The sequence below is a fragment of the Lissotriton vulgaris genome, chromosome 7 (genome assembly GCF_964263255.1).
Source record: "Lissotriton vulgaris chromosome 7, aLisVul1.2, whole genome shotgun sequence".
Taxonomy (NCBI): domain Eukaryota; kingdom Metazoa; phylum Chordata; class Amphibia; order Caudata; family Salamandridae; genus Lissotriton; species Lissotriton vulgaris.
The window spans coordinates 859,736,227-859,760,814 of record NC_141695.1 but is presented as its reverse complement, the minus strand read 5'-3'; the positions used below and the strand labels follow the sequence as shown (position 1 = coordinate 859,760,814).

The 24,588-nt window shown below is 43.6% G+C and overlaps 1 protein-coding gene across 3 annotated transcripts in view; it reads right to left on the bottom strand.

The window, feature by feature from the left end:
* GEMIN5 (gem nuclear organelle associated protein 5) overlaps positions 1–24,588 on the bottom strand; it is a 500,185-nt gene that overhangs the window by 53,383 nt on the left and 422,214 nt on the right. For all 3 annotated transcript variants that reach the window (XM_086931243.1, XM_086931244.1, XM_086931245.1), the window contains 2 exons: positions 21,813–23,004; positions 19,202–19,298 (listed from right to left, as the gene is read on the bottom strand). In XM_086931243.1, the coding sequence (XP_086787369.1) occupies positions 19,202–19,298; positions 21,813–23,004 (1,289 nt within the window). The remainder of the gene's footprint in view (positions 1–19,201; positions 19,299–21,812; positions 23,005–24,588) is intronic.

Below are 24,588 nucleotides of genomic sequence, written 5' to 3'. Positions count from 1 at the left end.
ATAATTACTTTCAATTCAACAGCCAATTTTTTCAACAAATCAGGGGTGTGGCCATGGGGGCCTGTTTCTCTCCCAGTTATGCCTGTTTGCATATGGGCTTCTGGGAGAGGCAGGTCCTCATGGGTACGCACAGTCTGATCATGGCTAAACAGGTAGCCCAATGGTATTGTTACATTAACAATATATTTTTAATATGGCGGGGCACCAAACACGAGGTAATCGAGTTTATTGCACAACTAAACAACAACGCATACAACCTAGAGTTCACCCACAGTATGAGCCAAACAAGTATTGATTTCTTGGATGTCAGGGGCCTGGTCACTGACAACAATTTACACACTACATTGTTCCGCAAACCGACATGCGGAAACACTGTGCTCCACGCCAGGAGTCACCACCCGGCACACCTGATTCGTATCATCCCCTACGGGGAGATGCTGCATATCAGACGAATTTGTAGCACAGTGGAGCAATGCAGTCAGGCCCAAAGTGACAGCAGAGCCCGCTTTTTAGCCAGGGGTTATTCTCAGAGCTCAATTGATTCAGCAATTCGAAAGGTGAATGCCATACCCAGGGAGATAGCCCTACAACCCAGGAGATCAATAAATAAAGAAGCAGATAATGCTGATCAACCGGTGAGATTAGTATTGACTTTCAACCGTCAATTTCAGGCATTAAGGAAAATCATTTCCAAAAACTAGAATCTTATCAATTCTGATCCAGTGATTGGTCATCTCATGCCAGCTAGACCGGATATCTCCTGTAGAAGAGCCTATTCCCTTAGTGAAGCATTAGTTAAGTCCAGTCTCGAGGTTGTGACATTAACGCCTTGGTACAAAGCCATCAAAGGTTTTAAAAAATGCTCGGCCTGCAAGGCTTGCAGGCTCGGCATGAATATGACTGAGTACCTAACCCCTTTCTCTGATGTTCCCCGGCCTATCACCAAGCAATTAACGTGCAAAACGGAGTTCGCAGTGTATGTGCTGGAGTGTCCCTGTGCCCTGCGATATGTGGGTAGTACCAAGTTGCAGGTGCACAAGAGGATACTCCAGCACATTAGGGCCATCAACACTGAGGACCCCACCTACCCAGTGGCACATCATTTTAAGGAACATCACGATAAACAGTCATCTGCTGAAATATTTCGCGATTGACTCGGTCCCGCCTCTTCGCAGAGGTGGTAACCGTGAAGCTATCTTAAGGGCTCTTGAAACCAAATACATCCTTGACCTCGACACCAAGACACCATCAGGCTTAAATACCAGTGTGGATTTCCCCATCATCTATAAATCCCAGTAAGCTTTGCTGTGCAATCCTTCCCAGGCGGTACAGCATAGCCACTACTTTTTGCACATCAGTGTTATTACTTAGATGCTTTTTTTTGCACATCAGTGAGTGCCGATCCGGATATCGCTATTCTTTTTTAAATGTATATAATGCTGCCGTAGCTTTCCTGTAATGAAATAAGAGTTATTATGACTACTTGTACAAACTCCCATCATCCATCAAGGGAGGGGTTTTAATGTTATCAATTTATTTTTGTCATCACTGTTAACGACACCCTTTGTTTTATTTTCTCCTGGTTGACACACTATGGTTGATACTATGGTTACAATAACTGTTAATATAAGCATTCAAGCAGTGCCACAGTTGGCTTGGTTGACATAGTAATCGGATATGACATGTTTTATTAACCCACTTGGGTTATATTGTATCTAAAAACGCCATATGGCCTGGATGTGCCGATGCGGGTATGCTGGTAATATATAAATTATGTTAGGGAATTAAACATTGTTTTGACTCCTATAGTTTACTGCGTTCCGCTTGTGACGACATTCATCGTAATTAACCCCTTCTGACATGCGGGGTTATTTTTGCACGTTGGATGGATTTTATGCATTTAAAATCTATTTTGCCCTTTGTACATTTGTAAATTATTTTCAATATTGTACATTCATTGGCTTTTTAACGTGTTTACTTACATGTCTTCTGTGTCTATTACCATGCACTTGTGTTCAACCAATGATGTGTCTTTGTAACCATGCATTAGCACTTTAAAAATAGCCTGTCCCACCCTTAGCGTCATGTGACCAAGGCCTATGAGCAGGCCGAAACGTTATGCTGGTGGCGATGCAACAGAACTGAATTAAAATAATTTCTCACACCTTAAGACTGGGTCAGCTTTCGTTTTTTTGGATTGGCGTTGCCCCGGGACATTGGGGAGTGCTGGTTCATGCTGGACGAGTGCAGTGGTGTGATTATATATATAAATATATAAATCTCTCTCTCTCTATATATATATATATATATATATTCAAAACAAAACCCTTTCAGGCATAGAGTGACGCATAAATTATACAAAAAAGAAGGAGAGAACTCTGGGTAGTTCTCCAGTTTAGGTGGAAAGCAGCTCCTGTTAGAGCACACTCAACACCAGCGACACTCTAGATCCGCTCACCTCAAATGTCTGTTTTTCTATCAAAGTTTTTAAGCATAGGATTAGCACAGTGCTATCCAGGCCGAGATAGAAAATGACAAAGTCTTTTGCTATTTATACAGCAAAGTCTTTAAGCATAGGACTAGTACAGTGCTGTCCTTGCCGAGCTGTAAAATCACAAAAGCCATTTATCACTCCAGGCACAATATTACAGCTTTGAATTGGTAAAATACCAACTCAAGCCAACCTGAAATTAGTAAAAGCAACCCCTGACACATTGTTTCGCTCTAATTAGAGTTCTTCAGAGAGGTATAGCTTTGTCCAGACACAAGGGAACACCCAGTATTAAGTCAAAACAAAATCCTTTCAGGCATAGAGTGACGCATAAATTATGCAAAAAAGAAGGAGAGAACTCTGGGTAGTTCTCCAGTTTAGGTGGAAAGCAGCTCCTGTTAGAGCACTCTCAACACCAGCGACACTCTAGATCCGCTCACCTCAAACTACCCAGAGTTCTCTCCTCCTTTATTGCATAATTTATGCGTCTTTAGAGGAGACCATAATAAAGAGGAAGAATAGGAAACAAAGAAGAATTTTAACAGAACCTTAACAGAATCTTTTCACCAAGATCCCTGTTCAAAGTTTGGGAAGATGAAACTTAAGTTGAATTAGCTGCAACCATCCATTTTTTTCCGCATATTTCTGAAGAAGAAATCGAGTGGGCAAATAAAAGAGAAGACACTTGGAGAAAAACAGCAGTACATCTGAATCCTCCAATACTATCACCTCAATACCCAAAAGAAACAAAAAGTCTCGACTTCGGAAACGGAACAGAAAAATTTGACGAATAAGTAAAAAGGGTGTCAGGAAAATTCAATTTGCAGACTCAGGAGCTGATCAAGCCAGTGAGTCTCCCACACCACTTCCTCTCGGTCAGGGTCAGCAGCCATAAGGGGCACTCCTTTGACAACTAAACAAGTTCCAGAGTTCACTAATACCAATGTTGATTTAATATTTAAGGAACCAGTGGATTAGAGTGAAGCCCCTGTAGCAGGGCTAAACTAATGGGCAAATACATTTAAGCCCTTCGTGCCCCAAAACTCAAACAGTTTAAAAAACCTAACTACTCAAACGACACACCTTTAAGTAAAGCCCCGAAAAGCTGTAATTTTCCTAATGCTCAACTGGTGAATTATTTCTACACGTTAGACTTTATCATCCTGTTTGATGAGAATGTCAGGGCAGTCAACATCTCATCGTTGCTAAGCTACTTTGCCGAAATCGACTTTTTTTTTTTTTTTTTTATAAACCAAAGGAGTTAGGTCCTTTTTAGACGTGTACAAGGCTGGACCATATACAAATGCAAAAAACACACAAATGCCTAGACCACTCTTTTTTAAAAAAAACAAGAACAATTAATGAAGGCCAAGAATACTCTTTATTGAATTCTGACCATGTACTTATATTTTATACCTTTGACTTCTTTTTTTACTTTCAAAGTTTTTTTACATATATATTCATTAGCAAAGATAGGACAAACTGTACATATATTTACAATACTATGCAACCCAATTTATAAACAAAACATGTCACAACGTATCTACACAAACTCAAAAAAACATCACAACAAAAAACACATTAAATTGATGTGTACTTAATCTCAATAAATGAGACACAAAATCAAAAGAAGGAAAAGAAAGGCAGGAAGGAAGGAGAGCGTAAGGGATAGAGTCAAATTATTGATACTCTTTCATGGTGTTAAAGCTAACAAATAGTTCTTTTTTTTTTTTGAAAACCTTTATTGAACATTTGCAATCAAATACAGACAAGGGCCTACAACCCCCAGGGCTGGCCGCTAATCATAGGATCTCAAGTCAAAAGCGTATCGGTTGCAAAGATAAATCGATGTAAACACAGGATAGGAGGTTTTCATTTTTAAATAATAAGTAGAAGAGTCGGGTATCGCACAGTGTCTCGGATCATAGAGGAGGGCGAGCAGAGAAACAACGTATTATAACGAAACTCGCTATCCACTGAGTCAACGAAGTTGGGACATGAGTCATCAGGATATACTAGCACATTTTGTACGCCGACTCCATCAGTACTGACCGCCCCAGAGCCCCAAAACCCTGAATAAGCAAGGTGCAGGTATAGAGACCAGGATGCAAGAAAGCCGAACCCACTACACTAACCCGAAAAAGAAAGGAAAAAAGGACAAGAAAAGAGAAGGAAGAGAAGAGGCCATAGAACAAAAACAAAAAACGAACACCCATCCCCACACTCCCCCACCCTGCACCCCTGCTGATGACTACGGCCACCCCCCTAGCAGCGTGCCTGTCGCCCAATAATAGAACCCCAAATATAGAAGGGAGAGAGAAAGAAAAGGCGAAAGACCCTACTTGTGAGGGAAATCGGAGGAGGGCATGTTACTACGGACTCCCGGTCTCCTTCCCCCGTCTAACTAACCCCGCCCCGGGCTCCGTTAGATCAAAAAAGACACAGTCCTGTTAAACCTATGCGACAGTGAGAGACCCAAATAACAATCTCAACCCTGGCCCCGTCTATCAAATGCACCAAAGTCATTAGTTAAAGAAAGCCATGTCCACGAAGCTGAAAAAGGTGCGGCAATTCTCAATATGGATGATTGGTGACAATGACGCCCCTCCCCGTCTCCGAAGCCAAGTTGTAGTCCATCCGCCATCTTGAGAGACCGACAGGGGAGGGGAGTCAACAAGGTCCAAAACAGCAAAGGATAAAAAGTAGACAATTCCAGAATGGGGATATCTTGCAAGTGTTCCAGGGGATACACAATCGGGGGTTTCAACGGCTCCATAGGGCGATCGGGCACAGTACAGTCAGGTAGATCTGGTATAGGAGGAGCAAACACCGCTTCCAGCGCCGGGTCAAGACAAGTCTCCGAGAAAGATATTAAAATGCAGGCTGATTGCTGGGGCGTGGGTATCAAGTCAGGGTCCGCTCGCAGATCTGCGAGGCCATCAGTCGCAGACAACAAACTGCAAGTCCGGACTGCAATGGTTCCTCTGAGTGCAGTGAGTGCCTCCAGCACCGTTCGAAATGACGGGCCAGGTCTAGCCTGCTCCGCTAGCTGCATTTCTTCCTCCAGCATGGTAGTCCCCACGGAGTGGCGCCTTCTCCGGGGCAAAATTAGACGGAGCAGGAGTAAGCCATGAGGGACTGACGTTTAGCAATCAATCATACGCAGCGAGGCACCGACCCGGGGGGATCGACGAGCGATTGCCGAACCCCCGGTCAGGGACCCCCGCGACACAATACCGTGCATCACTCGTCTCCTCACCTACTATTGAAACACCAGGCAGTTGGCAGTAGCATACCAATCAAAAAGTCAGAATGTTCCGGAGAGCGGACCCTACCACAGTCGGCAGTCCGTTGTTGTTCAACTCGGACCCGGCAGAGCTTGCACTCGAGACCCCGGCGTCCCCGCTGGGTTAGGCCTCACACAACCATCGACGTATCTCCGCTCCACGGCTGCAGAGAAACTCCGGGACTGCACCACCGGAAAGCAGGTCAGATCACACACACGGATCCGGTGCGGGAAATCAGGATAGTCAACAGGATAACAGACCGAAAGACGGAGGTCGGCGGAGCCGGGGGACTATGCGGCCATCTTGGTTGGTGACGTAGCTCCTCACCTAACAAATAGTTCTTGTGAGTAAATTATTCCTTCAAATGTGCCTCCAAGTGTGCCTGTGCCTCCAAGTATGCCGACGCGTTTCGATTACAGGAAACCAGTTCCTGGAATCTCCTCAGGGCCTTTTTTCTTTTGTCTGTATGATGTGAACAACAAAACAATAAAGTTTTGTGTTTAAAAATCTCATTGTTTATCGCCATTACAGTTGCACAAATGACCAATGCAATGTCTCTGACTTAAGACTACATACCAGATTTAGGAGGTGGACTGTGGAAGAACCTCTTGTTATGCTCGGAAATTTTTCTTTCTTTAATTCCCCAACGTTTTGGCAGTGAAAGGTGCAGGGGGCTGTTAACAAAATGCGAAGTGTAAATTATTCAAACCTAGAGCCGCTCTAGCCTAGTGTGAAAGCCATTATGTGACCTACCTTTGCATTCGTTGTTAGCAGATTCCTTTCTGATTCTTCGCGTTGTATGTGGAGTTTACTCAACACATGTACACTTTCAAAAACTCCATGTCGTGAAAATACAGAGCTGCAAAACATTTAAAAACGTTTCAATGCTGCTGTCCTGCCTTTCAAACAATTCTAGCTTATTGGGGTGCTCCATTGGAGCAATGAGGCCCTTACCTGATCATCTAAAGTGATTTATACGGCGGTTTTCTGCCACACACGTTAGAGTACTGTAAAAGACAAAAGGGGAACATTGTAACCCCTTTGGATAGCGCGCTTAGTCAAGCTGGTTTTACCACAAATCTGACAAAGCGCTTACCTATTTCTCGAATCACTCTGGATGTAACACACGTCCCGGTCGATCTCAACAAAGATGGCCGCTCGTTTTGTGGGTGTGCTTTATGTCATGCTCAGACCCGAGGATTGTGGTACTTATAGTGAAATCTATCTTTTCAATTAAAATCCCTGATTGCAGTGTGGGATATGGATTAAAGGTATGTGTGGCTAGAGAAATGTCGCAAGCTAGTCATGTAGTTATTCATTATGCCCAAGGACATGTTGAGTTTGCGCCTACCGTGTGGGCCTACCACTAAAACGCAGTATGTGAATTGAAGGGCTTCCTGTGCGTAGTGGCTAGTGCCTTAAACCGCGCAGCCCCAAGGTCACCGTTTTTCATTAAGGAGGAGGGCTCAAACCCAAAGATTAAAATGAGATGAGGGTCAGTGGTCACTAACTGCCCATTCGGTCCAAGTGAAGATGAAATTTCATAGTCTTGCAACTTCAGATAGGTTATTCAACCCTGTCTGAGTACTATTGAAGTTTAGAATGAGGTAAGCTTCCTTTTGTAAAAGGACTCTTTCTACATCAAGACAGAGATTGGTTTGCTTGGCCGTGAACAGGATAGACCATTTGAAGTCATGTTCATCGTGGCCTTTCTCGACCAAGTGCTCAACCATGGGTGCGGTCATAACTTTCTTCTTGATGCGTTGCCTTGTTTTGCCAATGTAAATCAACATGCACGGACACTGTATCACATAGGTCACATGCTTAGTTCTGCAATTTAAGAAATCCTGATGTTTCCATTTTATTCCTGAATGGCAAAATTATTTCCCTTCGATGTGGTCTAGGCATTTGTGTCTTTTTTTAAATCGACATGTTGGCATTGGTAAATATTAGTGACATTCAGTCAGTTTATATTTTTCATAGGCAATCTCGTTATGGAAATTGTTGATTATTTTCTATGAAGAGATATAAATGCCAAACCCCTTCTGCATCCCTTGTGTAACATAATCGCTTTAAGAACAGGTGGTTATACTGCCGCAAACTCAAACATAGCCACCAAGGAAGCTGTTTCTTTCATGAAAGCGAAGAACACAGTAGTCACCCTGACCCCTTCACAGAGACCGGTAACCCTCTCTCCCATGGATGATTTGCTCTCTGCATCTCTATCGGAAGAGTCCTGAAACTGGCAATGACTGGCTAAATCATTAAATTACAATCAGCTGCTATCCCACAAAACCCTAACACAGGCCTAAATGTTATCTCCTCGAACATGGTCTGAAATAAAATGATAGAACACAAATTGGCACTTCTTTCCAGCCTGATGGCTGATATTTGTATGTAGAAGAAATGGCGGTATTCTGGCGTTTATTTAGATTAATATATATTACAATTAATTTGCCCATTTCATCCTTGTGTAGGAGCCACTCGAGTGGGGGAATTTCGACACTACTGAACACTGAGCATGCATGGCATTACTCTAGTTTCATGCATGGCTCTAATTTGGTATAAGATTCAAGGGACATCTGCCCCAGTCATCAGCTGAACATACAATTCTATTGATGAATGTTTAGATTCCACCTGGCCTCAGGAATAATTGTATAGCAAAATATTTTTTTTGATATCACAAATCATTTCTTTGGTTGAAGGGGCATTGTTACTCATAGTTGGGAACCTGAATGCCAAGGTATCCAACTCGCAGTGGAAGATTAGGAAGACACTGAAAAAATTCAATCCCTGAACAACCAGAGTCCATCCTTTCCAGACACATGTCAATTGGATAGAAGAGGGCAAATGCTTTTGAAAGATTTGGGGAACAAGGACAGTTTCATTTCTAATTGGGAAATTGAAACGACATTCCTGCCAACTACAAAAACCAATACATTGCATGTCATGTTATTTTTGATTATGTAATTGTTTCTTACAGTCTATTTGGGCTACCATCTAATTTTATGGTCATCAGTAACTCATTGAGGGATAATAACTTATTATGCTTTAAATGAGATATTCCTGTTGAGGAATACTCGCCAGGAAGCATGTCTCTCTGAACATATGTAATGGGCGTACACACTAGGATGATGGTAGAGTGGCTGCCTTAAATACTTCACTTAGTAAACCAAAGAAGATCTAAAGTGTTTTCCCTATAGCCCTCTAGAGAAGTGTACTCACAAGATGGAAGCATTTGCAAGGAATAAAACAGCCTCATCCAGGGCTAATTTAGTTACGCAAACTAACCTGCAATCACACTGCCGCCCGGAATACAAAGAAATTAGAGATAGACCTAGGGTCATAAATAGGATGAATAGATGTAAATTTTTGGTTCATTCTCAAGCAAGAGGTAAAACAATTCAAGAACCTAAAGAAAAAAAGAAATAGATTCAGACCTGCCTCTAAGCAAAGACAAGCCGATTTAAAATGGATTGCCCCTGGAGAGTCCGTGATTTCTAACACCATCAGGAAGTTTTGGTCCTTGGTTGCTGAGGCATGTGTAACCAGAAAAGTAGCAACATCCTCATCTATCCTCAGCTCAATCTGAGCACAATACGTAAAGTTGTATGCAACCATCAAGAAGATCCCAGGTGCAGGCTCCGTGGTGGAGGCTTGTAATGCCAACTTCTTCTGTGAATATGAACCAACATGCTTCGATAAAAACTTTCTACTTGAAATCACAATGCTCTAGCGCAATGGGTTTAGATGAGATACCAATTTTTGTTTAAAAAAAACAAAGGCTCTGCTTTGGTCCTCTTTCCTTCCTCAGATTTGTAAATATTATTATGTGAGGAATGTAGAGTTGCTCCTTCCCGGATAAGCACTATTATCGTCCCTCTTTAGAAAAAGGGTAACAGAGCTTCCCCCAGCAGTCATAGTCAAATAGCGCTCCTAGTTGTAGTGGGAAAATCTTTGATAAAAGTCTATTAGAACCAGTCGTTGAAGTGGGCAGGATCGGCAGGTCACAGCTTGCCCCTAATTCTTTATTTCAATAGATTCCGTTCCTCTACCTTTTTAGTTTTAAACCTGCGTACCAGGACGGCAGAAATAGCCGAGGCCTATAGATTGGCTTGACGTTCATAGCAGTTCAGGGACGGAGAGAAGGAAAAGGACTCTGGCTGTCTTTTCCTTCTTGCCCAGAGAAGACAAGGCCAGTGTCCGCCAAGAGATCCAGAACATCACTGTTTAGACCCATTTCTCAGCTACTTGAGTTGCACAGGGCCCAAGGACCTGGGAGCAGCACTATATGGAGCGGAGCTGTGGAGTTTCGAAAATCTACAGGAATTAAATCTTGTTGAGAATAAATTCATTAGAGCCATTCTGAATCTGCCAAAGAATACTCCCTTGTTACCATTGAGATTGGACCTGGGGCCCAGAACGATTGGCCACTATGCAATCCTTGGAGCCCTGATTTTTTGGATCAAGAACTGGGATAGTAATACACAAGTTCCCTTAAAGGAAGCCTTGATAGAGCGGATTGGTCTTCACAAACAATCAGGGCGTATAAAATGGCTAAATCTGATCAGGGATTGGTTATTCAGATTAAATCTGGCTTCCCTATGGGAGGATTATGGCTCGATTAAAAGAAGAATGGTTCCTACATTAAAACAAAGGTACTGGGAATTCCAAGATTGATCTAGTCTTGAGTGCAATGTACATGGCTCCTTGACATCTAGCTTTTTAAATGTGAAGGCTTGTTACGATTTTGAGGTATGTTTGGATGATATTGAGCCGCCCTAAGCTAGAGTATTGTTTCTCCAATTTAGATGTGGGACTTTGCCCCTTAATAGTTGGAGATCAAAATGGAGAAACACTGGTTTGACTTCACTATGCCCTGCGTGCCTTTCTGCACCGGAGTCCAACATATATTTTCTTTTTCATTGCCATGCATAAGATGACCATAGGAGACAATGGATTGTACCAGTTTGTAGGTTACTGTCTTGCAGTAGGCCAGCCGAGGCATTTAGAATATTTTCATCTGACACCAGGAGGTGGTTGGCTTTTGCTTTTTCCACTTATTTGTTATTTGCTTGGTGGAGGAGATCCAAGATTATCAAATCTGCTCTGGGGATAGATTATGATCTCGATATTGTTTATATAAGCCTATATTGGGATGTATGTCATTGTAAAGGTTGTTTCCCCTCTATTGATGTATGTCATTACAAGGCATACTTTTACAACGCATGCCATTACAACGAAACTTTTACAACGCAACATCCATTACAACGCATTCGATTACAACGCAATGCCATTACAACGCATACTAACTTTACAACGCATACCATTACAACGCATACCATTACATAGCATGTATGGTAAGTATTGGATAGTGTAGGTGTAAAATTTACTACTCTAACTCCAGGGGGTGCAACAGTAGGGTAAGTGTTGGATAGTGTAGCGGTAAAAATTACTATTCTAACTCCAGGGGGTGAAACAGTAGGGTAAGTGTTGGATAGTGTAGGGGTAAAAATTACTATTCTAACTCCAGGGGGTGCAACAGTAGGGTAAGTGTTGGATAGTGTAGGGGTAAAAATTACTATTCTAACTCCAGGGGGGTGCAACAGTAGGGTAAGTGTTGGATAGTGTAAGGGTACTATGCGTTGTAATGGTATGCGTTGTAATGACTGCATTGTAAATGACATGCGTTGTAGTGGTATGCGTTGTAGTGTCATGCGTTGTAATGGATGTTGCGTTGTAATGACATGCGTTGTAATGGATGTTGCGTTGTAAAAGTTTCGTTGTAATGGTAGTGCATTGTAAAAGTTGTTTCCCCCTAAATTGACGCTGATGTATTGTAACTGTTTCTTTGAATGTGACTATGCCCGTATAAGAACACATTGACTGATGAATTATGACTTATTTAATTTGTTCATAATTAAGTTTGCTGCTAAAAGGTCTTGGGATCAAATGCTTTTTAACTAGTATTTTTAAATTGTTGTTTTATGAAAAGTTTTTATTATCTTAAATTGTATTACTTGTTGCAATGTTCAAGTGATTGATCAAATAAAATATTCTTCTTCAGTGTCCGCTTCTGCTCTGCCGCTAGCAGCTGCCCCCTCCCTCTTTCTGTCTCTCTCCTATTCACTTACTGAAAACCGCGACTGCAAAAAACGGTTCTTACCCTCTTTCATCCTTTCCATAATGTGTTCCTCTGTGAAATGGATACAAAAATGAAAAACACTTTTGATGGAAATGTGTTTTTTTCTGACATTTTTCTTTTCTAAAGCGCAGCCTCAGGAATAAAAGGTTAAAAATATGAAAAATAAATAAATAACTAAATAAAGCAAGACAGAGTGGTCGTAAAGTGGCCAGAGTAGTTTTAGTCACCCCCAAACACATTAGCGCCACTTTACAGCGCTTGCCAGTGAAGCGCTGCTTTTGCTTTCTTGTCTTTCTTTGAACAGCATTGTTTTCCCCGGGTGGGGAAGTGCACCAATCCTGGAGGTACGGCAAAGCCCGATTGATGGGTGGATTGGAAAAAAAATGTGTACAGCGGCTCTTTATTCACGGATGTGGTCTTTTTAAACCACACTGCTTACGTTTTGTATGGATATAAGCAATGGACATTGACACGGGTCCCTTATGGGCCCTTTAGTCCTGTCCTTAACTTTTCAGGCAAAAGCACTAACTGATTTCTGAATAGTGAGTGTAAAAGCGTTAAGGTAACCATGTTGTTCCTGCTTACATTTCCCATGTTTTACTTTCTCTTGCATTCCCTATGAGTGTTTGCTTTTTCCAGGATGTTACTATTTTATTAGGCAGCATACTGCTGTTGAATTGAGTTGCATCCAGGTGTTTATAGAGGGTCACAATTTGATTATAGTTAAAGGCAGTGTATATTTCTCTCAGTGGGGCAATATGGTGTTCCTTGGGGGAGAGAATCTGGGACTACGGTCAGAACTGCTTAACCCCTTGGCCACAGCGCTAATTCCGCCGCGGCGCTGGGGAGGAGGGGGGAGAACCCTGCGCCGCCATGCTTGTGACGGAACCACGCCGTCATGAGCCACGGGCGAGCTGTGCTCATGACGCCGTAGTTCCATCACGACCCCGCCCACTCACTAATTAACCCGCACAGACGGAGAATCAGTGCTGCGTGGACAGAGCAGCCGCAGCATGACGGAACCACGCCGTCATGAGCACACACTGCCGGTGGTTCATGACGGCGTGGTTCCGTCATGCGCAGGGAAGGGGTTAATTTGGAACGGAGGAACCAGGTTCAGCCTTTATGACCAGTCCCCAAGACCACTTTCCTGAGGGAGCACATTCCTGTGTTAGACCTTGGAAGGCCCCACAAGACTTTAGAAGCCCTGGCGTCTTAGCATTAGCAAGTGGACCCTAGCGGTGGCAAGTGTGGGTTAACCTTGAAAGCCTGTCCACCACAATCCATGCGTGAAGTTCGCCTCCAGTCTTGCGGGCAGGCCTATGAAGCAGCACACCCTAGAGTGACAGTGACTCTACCACTGAGGTCACATGACCCTAGGGAAGGGCCGGCTTGGTGTGACCGCAACGGGCACTGACTTTGGGGGGAGTGTTGTGATTGAAAGTATATTATGGTTTTAAAACGGCCTGCGGTCTCCTTTCTGGCCTCCAGCAATTTTCGGCAACAATAAAAATGTCTTGATAACTCAGGTGATTAATGTTCTTCCTAGAGAGAGAGATCAGAGTTTTCTCTAGTGGACATTTTGACTCATGGAAAGATAGCACAGAGGGTTGATGTGCCTGCTGCAAAGAGCACATAATGTGAATAGGTTAGTGTGTTACTGCTTTTGCCAGAGAGTTCCTTGTGTTACTTGCAGTTTATTAAGTTAAAATCCCAACATAGAACAGTGAACGATTAACTGCCATATAAGAGCTGCATACAATCTGCAAGGTATATATTAGAGCTTTATGTTTGAACCCCTAACATGGTATTACGTTTTAAATTCTGAGTTTGTGTTTCTCCAGACCAATCACTATTAAACTATACTTCCTACTAGTATGGTTGGCATGTGACTCCAACACCTTGTAGTCTTTGGTCTTATGTAACATTTCCTATACAGTGATTTACACACGTATAATTGATTGTCTTTGGGCAATGTGTGTGATGTTATGTGCTCTGACACTCTACACTGGTATGATTGGCGCTGTAAATCAAATTAAATGCATCTGAGAGAGTGTGGTTATGGAGACTTGAGAAGCAATGTTAAAGGGTGGTAGTGAAGGAATACGTGGTGGAGGTGGTCATTGGGGGGCACCAACAAACATTGTTGCACAGGGTGCCGCTAAAGCTGGCCCAGCCCTTGAGGCCAGTCCGCTCACACATTGGGTCCTCCATTGGCCTGGTTTCAGCAGTAGTAGCTGCAACTCATCAGGGGTCAGCGATGCAGGACTTGCACGCACATCAAACTAAGTTCATAGACTTCACAGTCTCTCTGCTTCATGCACATTCACTTTTTTAACATGTGCTGCCTACATTGGGGCCACTGGAAATATGCAGCAAAGGAGGACAAAATTATGCTGCAGTGCAATGCAGTATATTTTCTGATCCTTTATTTTTACATTTTACACATGCGAACAGACTCTGGAAAGATGTTGCCGTATTAGTACTAGTGTAACATACAAGTGCAGCAGTGAGAAAGGTGATCAGTCAACCTTTGCAAAGGGCCATCCACTTCGTAGCAACACAAGTCACATTTTTTAGTAACTTTTGATCCGTTTGAGCTACAAACAATTTATTAGATAAAATTGCCAGATTATACAGCAGGTGTTGTATTATGTGGCAAATATGGCAACATCATAATTATGTAGAAAACATTTGCAAACTAGAATATTTTACCATTCATGTTTTAACTATTCTTGCGGAAAAAGGGAGGAGACGTGCTGATAACAGAAACTCCAATGCTCGGAAACAAATGGCTTGTGCTTCCACAGTTAGCTTATTTGGGACATTCTGTGACTGGAAACATATCTCACTTTGGGCATGTATTTTAATGTCAACTCATTTTAAACCTTAAATAATCATGTGTATATTAAATAACATAAGCTGTAACTGGTCAGTAAAATTCCAAACAAATTCTAAAAATGGGGTGATTTTCACATTCTGGCCACACCTCTGACTCCGCACACTGATCCAATCCTTGGGTTATTCCCGCGCTCTTATTCTCTGCGCACAGTTGTTCTTCTTTCCCCCCACTTCGACCACCGATTAAAACATATGGAAGGGTAGAAAGTGGACACCGGCGTTCTCCGTAACAAACAAGCAGGTTTTAGGTTAAACTGTGCCACACTGGATAATATTATAATAATCCAGGCTATCACAGAAAAGTAAGTAAAGACAAGAGCCTACTGACTTCTCCACCGCTTTTTACAGGGTCAACAGACCCCACCCTTTGAAGAACTTTCCCACCCTAGGAATCCCTTAACTCTATGCCACTTAATAGTGGCCCTTCACTCAGCCATCTGGTGTCAGGTTCTTTAGGGAGGAAACTAAGTCCTCTCAACAAAGATTCTAACAAAAAATGGGCTACTGCAAAGTTGCCTTCTAGCCTCCTTGCTAATGAACGAGTTACCTACCTACCTTCGGTAACAATGTATCTGGTAGAGACATAGTCTGGCCGCAGATTCCTTAACTTAGAATATCCACAGGCGTCAGACTGGATAAGGAAAACTTTGCGCACCAGCACCTCTGCGCCCGGGGGTCGCCGAGCCATATATGCCCCTCCCGGCGCGCTGACATCAGTTTTCTTTGGAGAAACTTTTCCGCATCACAACACGGAGCCACCACCAAAAACTGTGAGAATATGGAAACAGTGTGCAGAAAGGATGAAAAAGAAATTGAAAGGTGAAAAACAGCACCATAAAGGACAGTGCCAGGCACTGGATGTTGAAAAGTAGAAAAAGGAAGAGCAGAGCACCACTCTGAAAAACAACCGTACAAATTACCTTAATGTATAACCATGTAGGACAAGTCCGGAACACAGGGTTATGGATAACTCACCACAAGAAGTCACCAGAGACAGACGTAGTAACCCCAATAAGAGACCCATAGAATGTGGCAGAGCCAATAGATTTGAACCAATGGGTCACCAGGGTGGTAAAAGACCCCAAGGCGAAGGGGGAAGGGGAGAGCAGAATGGGGGAAAAACATGAAAGATTTCACACCACACAATCCAGGCCGATGACTGGAAAGTACACATGACATATGAGCATACTGCCCAATCCAGAGAATGGGCGGAGTAGTAATGAAAATAGATGAAGCATTCTGTGTCGGAATTAAAAGAAATGTCAAGCCACCTAGAGGGGGCGAGTATAGAAAGCCCCTCCTGAAAAGGTCCTAGCAGAACGGGGAGGACGGGCAGGCGTTAAGGAATCTGAGGCTAGACTATGTCTCTACCTGATACATCGTTACTGAAGGTAAGTAACTCGTTCATCTGATAGAGATGTCTAGCCGCAGATTCCTTAAATTAGAATAGATACCAAAGCCATACCCGTAGAGGAGGCGGGTCTGTGACTAAACACCACTAAGTTCCAGAGAGAACTTAGCCGTCAATAATGTGACCAAAACAGTGCCGTCAAGCATGTGATGAAGCACAGTGGGGACAGTAATGTCAGCGCAGCTAACTTCTAGACCATAAAGCTCTGAAGAGAGCGGAGAACAATGAAAGGCCAATGTACCACAAGCTGACAAGAACAACACGAAAACCTCTTTTGTGTATATCGGGTTGAGAGAGGGAAAGCCCAGAGCCAAAATGCGCGTACTGAAGCTAGAGTTCACAACTTCGAAGGGGAAGATGAACCAAGCCTAGGGCTTGAGAGATCCGGAGGATCAAAGGTGTGGACAGAAAGCAAAAGATGATTACCGGCAACCAGGCAAAACAGTGGAAAAAACACTGTTGAACCTGCACCTGGTAGATACATGGTGCAACGGAAGCCAAAGACAAGAAAACACATACTAGATATGCTGGAGTTAAAAGGAATCTCATGACACCGCCAGAAGTGGAACTGGACCTAGGGTTTGAAAGATCCACCAGATGCAATGCATCGCTGGAAGCAAAACCCAGAGGAATGGCAACTGGTATGACAGATAACGCATAAGAGCCCAGTATGTAGAATAGCAAGAGAAGCACTGTACAAGCTTCAGCAACTAGACACATGTCACAACACTGGCAGGTGATCAAACAATGGCTAGAAGGACGGTAGTTAAAGGAAGACAAGCCAAGACATTGGCGGTCCGTTACAACCGGCGAAAGGCCAAGGGCACACAGCCTAGCGTCAAAGTAGGTGCAACACTATAAAATATCTAAGCATACCGGAAGGCACCTATGCACATTGTGTGGAGGTTGGAACCCAACGAAGAAAGGAAAGACCTCCTGCAGGGCAACATGAGCAGCTCAGATGCGCACAACATGAAGAGGGCAATGGCCCAAAAGGGACACCAGGCAGCCGGGCACCACATAGCGGTGGTGGCACAAGCCGACCAGGTCAGTGACCACAGACACGCCATGAAGGAAGGAACCCACATGCAAACTCTGTGCAAGACAGAGCAGATCCAGAAGAGAAAGAAAGAAACTAGATAAGGTAATAAGCAACATCCTCCCCTCGCCCGGGAGGAATCGCGGTCCCCTGCAAGCCAGGTGGGAGAGAACCAGGCACGACAGTGGAAACAGTGAGGATCAATGTAAGTGCCCTGGACCACAAGAAGCAAGTATTCTGAAGAAATACGCCCCATGAAAGATCACAGTAAGATCAAGGCAGAAGTGTAGAAACACCTGTGCCAGGGCAAGAAACTGCTGGTTTTCCGGGATCCTGAGAAAACTGACGTCAGCGCGCTGGGAGGGGCATATATGGATCCGCTGACGTCATGTCCGTGGACGATGTCAGGGGGGAGTCGTGCGGCGCCGCCCCTGGCACACAGTGGTACTCCTGCGGAAAATTTTCCCGATCCAGTCTGACGCCTGGGGATATTCTAAGTTGAGGAATCTGCGGCTAGACGTCTCTATCAGATCTCCCTATACATATCTGATCTACCAGGAGTTCTTTCCTCACACAGGCGAGGCACTCTAAAGGTAGGCCGTGAGGAAATGACCTCCCTTCTATATGCAGGTGATATCGTAATATTAGAATAGACTCACAAAGGTTTACATAAAAGGTTGGACAACCAAATACAGCAATGAGCAACTGAAAGATGGACCTACCACTGTGCAGGATAGGTTGTGACGTTTTCAGTAACTTTTGATCCATTTGAGCCGGAAACAATTTTTGTTAAGATCTGCAGATTAATGATCACATGATGGATTATGTTGCAAATGCAGCAAATCTACAATAATGTGGTAAATGCCACAGCCGCAAAACCACTTAATTTCAGTGGCCCTGAAATTAATGCAGCTTGTGGAGCCAGAGCTAGTTAGGTGGAAGTAAGACCATGTCAATTCTCCGCCAGAAATTTCACAGCCACTTGCTAAGGCTAAGAAAGGTTGCAGTAAGATTTGTAAAGCATACGCAAAAGGTATGTTTGCAAGAATTTTGCTCTGTGTTTTGTATCCATCATTTATCTGGAGATTGTGCGGGCACTGGTAAGCCCCCTGCTCTGAAAAAATGGTTTCTGGGTCTCTACTGTAAACCATTCGCCACACTCAAATGGGGCTCCAAATAAGAAGTATTTTATCCCAACCTTTAGGAAGCTGAGAGTAAAGATATTTCTAAGGGAGTAAAAAAGCAATCTGGATTCCTCATCAGAAACTTTTTTTTAATTGTGGGAACAAATTTAGATACATCTGCTTAATTTTACACTTTATATATTTAAAAAAAAATATTTTTAACACTTGCATTCCTGCACCATATATATTTTTTTTAACTATTACATTCTTGGCGGTTAGAAAGTCATTCAAATGAAAATGTGCTTTTTCACCTTAAAACCCCTCCTCATACCAGGTAGGAAAATGAAGAATCTTATCATATGTATCCACTTGTCTCTGTTTTATTCTGTTGAGTGTTATCTGTCAGATTATAGGAAGTACGAAGTTTCAGACACACATGCGCAAGTCAGTTAAAGAGTGCGGCTGAAATCTAAAGACTGGGAGCGCGGAGAAGTCATTATTTTCTTTGTACATGCCCAACAGCAAAATGCTGGACATCCTTCTTGTGATCACTTTTGTCAAGCCGACCACTGCAATTGCCACTCACACACCACGTAGATCTTCCTCTGGCATACTGCACAGGGGGTCACACACTCACAGATCTTTGCATGGGGCACCCCTCGCTCACAAATCCCAGATACCTTTACATACGATGCCACTCGCTCACAGATCTCAGAGACCTTTGCATTGGGCATCCCACAGATCCCAGTACCTTTGCACAAAGCTCCACTCGCTCACAAATCTCTGCACAGATGATCACTCACCGCCACTGACTCTGGAAAGTCTGCCAGCTTCTGCTTGGCCTGCTCCAGCATGTTCATCAGTGCTGGCAGGGTCAGGGACTCCTCTTGCTCAGTGCTCCTGTGTGAGGTGAAGAAGGGATGCGGAGTTAGGCGTCTAGTGATGCGTGATATAAAGCACAGGCAAGCTGCACCCTGGAGCCCATTAATCATGCCCAAACATGGAACTACATGTAATTGCATGCACACACAAAGTTACAGACTACACAGGTGCACACACGTAACCCAGTGCCACATATTGTATATACACACTTGTGCACATTCACATCAGCAAATGTACACATTTTCCTTTCACACACCATGGCTTCGGTCACACTCACTGGATCATCACATCATAGCAGATGAAACATGTGTTGCAGTGTCACAACGCCTGGTGCGCACACAGACTTTCAGGAGCGGTTCCATCCAGAGCTCCAAGTGTAAAAGAAAGAGTACCGGTCCCATCTGTTGTTCAGAACCCCGAGGGAGGTCGAGTTGCCAATACCACCTCCTGCCTCTTCAAGCCACCACCAGAACTCTTAAGTTCCTCTTCGTCCCAGCTTTCTTTCCTTCTCACAATTTCAGCATCTTGCTCTTTCTCATTTCCTGTTTTTGTTTTTATCTATCTTTCTCTCCCACTTTTGTTTTTTGTCGCTCTTGCACTGTGTCAATGTCTAATGCCTAAAAATAAGTGCCAGTCCCCAATAATGAGTACCGGTGAGCCACTCTGTAACCATCGGCTCAACTTAAACCCTGGTTCCATCTAGTGTTAATGAAATTGCTTAAAATAGCACGTTTTGAGTAAGAACCCTAGCTTGGAGTTTACTCGACCCATTGCTTGTGCCTGGAGTCGACTATGTCGGAGGGGTATTATTAACAAAGGTGGTACAGGTTGTTGTATGAAAATTAAACCTGTACAGCGTTCGTTGTAATGCCAGATAATCAAAATACGTGATCTTTATACAGGGATGGTGTAGTGACTATCCCAAGGCAAAATCTTAAAGCACAGAGCAAATACCTGTTGATGCGGCTCAAGAACGCAATATTCAAATCTGATCAGCACATTCTATTAACTTACGACTTACGTGATTTTAAAACGACTACACTTACACCTGTGTTTTTTTCTACTCAACCTAACGGTTCCAATACTTTCAGCACCCGGTAGCCTGCTTACTTCAGCACTCATAGAGGGAGTGCATGTAGAGAGATGGGCGAGCCAACAAATTAAAAGAGAGCTGAGCCAAGGTCCTGCTCTGAATCTAAGAGCCCATGCAGACGAGCCTTGAAAATAGTAGCATTGTAAACAATGCAACAAGCGCGGAAATATGCTAAAGTCTATAAAAAGTGCTTTTTTTTAACATGCAGATACGTTTCACCTTAATACATCAGTGCATTCAGCGGTATTTATTAAAAGTGATAATTTTCAAACATGAACGTAGAAACATCTTGCCCCCCGCTGCCTTGACGAAAATGCCATTAGTGAACTAAGAAGCAAGCCCGATGTTATACACTGAGCAAGATTAGAGACCATTAAATCAAACAAGAATTATTTGTACAGCGCACTTCCTGAACGCATGTATTTGGAGGTGCTCTCAAACATGAGAACAAATTAAAAGGAGTGATAGTGAAATAAAAAATGTGCCTAGGATCACACTATTTGGTCATGTTGGGAAGCCGGGACTGATTCTGGGTTGTCTAGTTTTACATTATTCAATTCAGCCATTTCGTGGCCATCTCATTTCTTTTTAAGATCAAAGGTTTTGGATTTGTTTTTAATTCTTAGCGCATGAGGGCAGTGGGTGGATGACAGGCAGAAAACACATGAAAGCTCCTCTTGTTTTGGGCATGAGGTTCCAAGAGGTCCTCAAGCTGCACCAAGCATCTGGTTTGATCCTTCAGTGGCTTACCCACCTCTAAGTGCATCTAGCCACCATATTTAGATCAAAAAGTCCAAATATATTTGTGAGACCCACAACTCCTTCACCCCAGCTCCTTACTTCTTCTGTATCCCTCACCCAAACTCCAGTCATAATTCTGCATGCTCGCCCCACCACAGCTGCAAACATCCGGTTCTGTCCCCAGGCTCCCTATACCTGGCTATATCCTTAGTCTGCCGTCCAGTTAATTTCTTCTGTTTCTGCATCCCCTCCCGCACTTCATGACACAAAACTTTGTATATTTGATTATGCTGCCTTCCCAGATCACTATGACTGGTTCTACTCCTACTGCACACCTCCAAACACATGGTTCTGCTCCCTAAACATGTGCCCATTTCCTACATCCACCTACATACCTCATACCACTTCAACTCTGGTTTAAACTAGAGCTCTAGAAACTCCACTATCACCATAACAGTTTCATATTCCCATACTGCTGGGCTCTGCCCACTGCTAAGCTTCAAACTCATGGTTTTGTCTTTTTCCACCTATAATACTCCACACTATTTATTTAGAGTGTGCCTGCGCCTTTCTAGCAAGTGTCATAGCTGCATACATACTCCAGTACACTCATTCTACACATACACTCTCTAACCAACCTTTAGCAACAATCTTCTCCCATGGTGTACTATTAGCTAGCCATAAGTACTATCACCTACCTCGGAGTGTTTTGCTGCAGTGTACCAGATGCCACTTGGGCTGGAAGTTCTGATTCTGAACTGCTCTCATGTACAGAGGACTGAAGTTGGGTTCTCTGGTGCTGTTGTATAAGGCCTGCAAACATCTCCTGCACGGAAGCAACCTCTCTCTGCACATTCTGGAATGCAGCATGGATGTCAGAAATCAGAACTTTGCAGCCCTGCAACCGCAGCGGCTTCTCACAACTGGGTTGCGCACTGACTTTTATGCCCAGAGCTGTCCTTTGGTCCTTGCTCGGAGTATCAGAGTGCCAAACTTCCATATCGGCACTTGCATTCTCAGTGTCGCTTGCTTGCACGTTTGTGAATATATCAACTGGACAATCACCCACTCCTGCCAAGGACCTCGCTGCATCGCCTGCTTCTGTCTCTGTGCTCTCAGTTGCTGTGACAGGAAGGCTGTTAGTCCGGCCTGCTAAAGTGCTATCTATTACAGTTACTGGGTCAAGCTGCACATCACTGCTGCCAACTAAAGTGCTGTCTATTTCTCCTTCTTTTTTACCTGTGCTCCTAATGGCTGTGACAGGCAAGTAATCCCTTTTGCCTGCTGAGCTGCTGTCAATCTGCCCTTCTTCTACGACTTTGCATTCCGGGTGTATGGTAAGTAAGTTGTCTCCAGTGGGTCCCTTAGTGCTCTCAGTCTCACACATTTCTTCACTTATGCTCTCATTGGCTGCAGCCTGTGAGCCTTCTGGGCAAGATGCACTTATGTCTGTGTTGGTTGCTTCAATTTCAATGTAGTTGCTTGCTGAGGCAGAACTGTCCTCTCCCAGAGCTACATGTGATAAGTCCAGGTCACTTAGATTAACTTCAATATTTTTAATGTCTGTGAAAGGCATTCCACCTACCATGCCTGCTACGGTTACATCCAACCGCTGTGGGTCAACAGTGGTGTGATCACAAGGGGCAACAACTTTATGCTCCTCTGCCTCATCAGGGCAGGTCTGTACGGGACTGGAATCCAATTCAGAGGTATGTGGTTTCTCAAGACTGGGGGCAGCTTTGACAGCCATCTCCAGCCCGTTTCCAGGGGCCTGCTGACTCCACCATTGCACGTAAAGTAGTCCATAAGAGATGAAAGCCTGAAGACTCGTCAAGGCAGCCATACTCCGATCGTTTCTCTCTTCCAGAACACTTGTAAGGAAATCACAGCCTGGCATGCAAGAAAGAAAACAGAATTTCAGCTTAGAGAAGAACATGAATTACTACATATTATGAAGTGGCACTCACAGGTCTTCTAAGCTGCTAACCAGAGAAAAGCATAAATCCCATAGGGCAATCAAAGTGGTAGTCTGGAAAAAAAGCATAAGGCGCCCTGGATCCATCTTCCTCAAAACCCATGGGACTAACAGATAATTGTGTCCAAAAGATGATTTAAAAAAATAAAAAGATTAAGGAACATAGTTATGTGTGGACAGTCTTTGTCAAAGTTCTCTCTCCCATGTGCACACGCACACAGGCTGCCAAGTCCTCACTATGCTTTCAAATAAAGGCAGAGCCACGTAGGTAAGAGCAGGGTAGGTAGGTGGCCCTATGCAGAAAAGGGATCTATGGACTACTCCTGCTAAGTTCATTGACTTCTACTTACCAATCCAGCCAGCCAGCTCAGCCTTCCTCCAGAATTGTGGGAAGAACACAAAGCATATTTTCACCAGGCCACGGAAAAACAAAGAGCAGTAAGTGTTTTGGATGAACATGGATGTGAAGCCTATATCCTGCAGGTCTAATGAGGTTAGAAATTCTCCCTCTTGAAGCATCTGTAAGATCATTTGTAGGGTTACCATCTGGAACAATGGTTTGTTCATGAATTTATTCAGCAGGTGAGGTTCAAGGATGCAGTGCTAGACCCCTCTTTTCTTTCTCACAAGGATGAATCATATTTAAACTGTTAGTTTCTTTTAGCCAATAGTCAGTGGTTAATTTGTAGAAAAAGAAGTGCAGGTACTCAAAGCTCTTCTGAGAAGCCCTCAGCTGGCATGGGTGCGCAGAATACCAAGACTGCGCAATCTGGAATTCACCGCACACTGGAATTCACTACACACCTCATTCATCGACTGCCAGACGCTCCCTGTCCTTTTATCTCACGCTTGCAGATTTCTACTTCTCCCTTTGTGATGATTTTTTGGTCTTTCCCATTCTCCTTTCCCCTTTGTGTGCTTTTCCCTCTCTTTCTCTTGAGAAATGTACAATGAGTTAAAATAAGTGCCAGTCACCAAAATGTGTGCTGGTAGGATCTACTGGCAACTACCGGCTCAAATTAAGCAGGGATGTTATGTTATGTTATTATTCATTTATAAAGCGCTATATCACCCCGAGGTATCTAAGCGATGTGAAGGGTAGAGCTAATCTTTTGCCTGTTCCTTCTTCCAGGCTATGGAACTCTGCAGGAGCCAGGTTGGCTGTTGACCAATCAGACAGATGTTGATTGCCCTTGTTGTGCCTTCTTCAGCATGCAGAGTGCCAGGTACCAGAGGTTAAAGGGGTTACCATGATCATTGGGGATGTAGGGGATCTGGTGAATTAGCATAAAGGGCATGCTCTGTAAAGTTGTTATAAGGTCTGCCAGGACCAAAATCATCCGAGGTTCCTGGTAATGAGGATGTTCCTCTAAGACATAGCAGTAACAGTATTCCAAGTACCTTCCCTTGCAGGTAGACAAGGCTGCTCTCTCCGAACTTAATTCATTCTGTCTTATGACAGTGTTCTGGATCTTTTTTGTATTTCCTTTCCTCTGGCA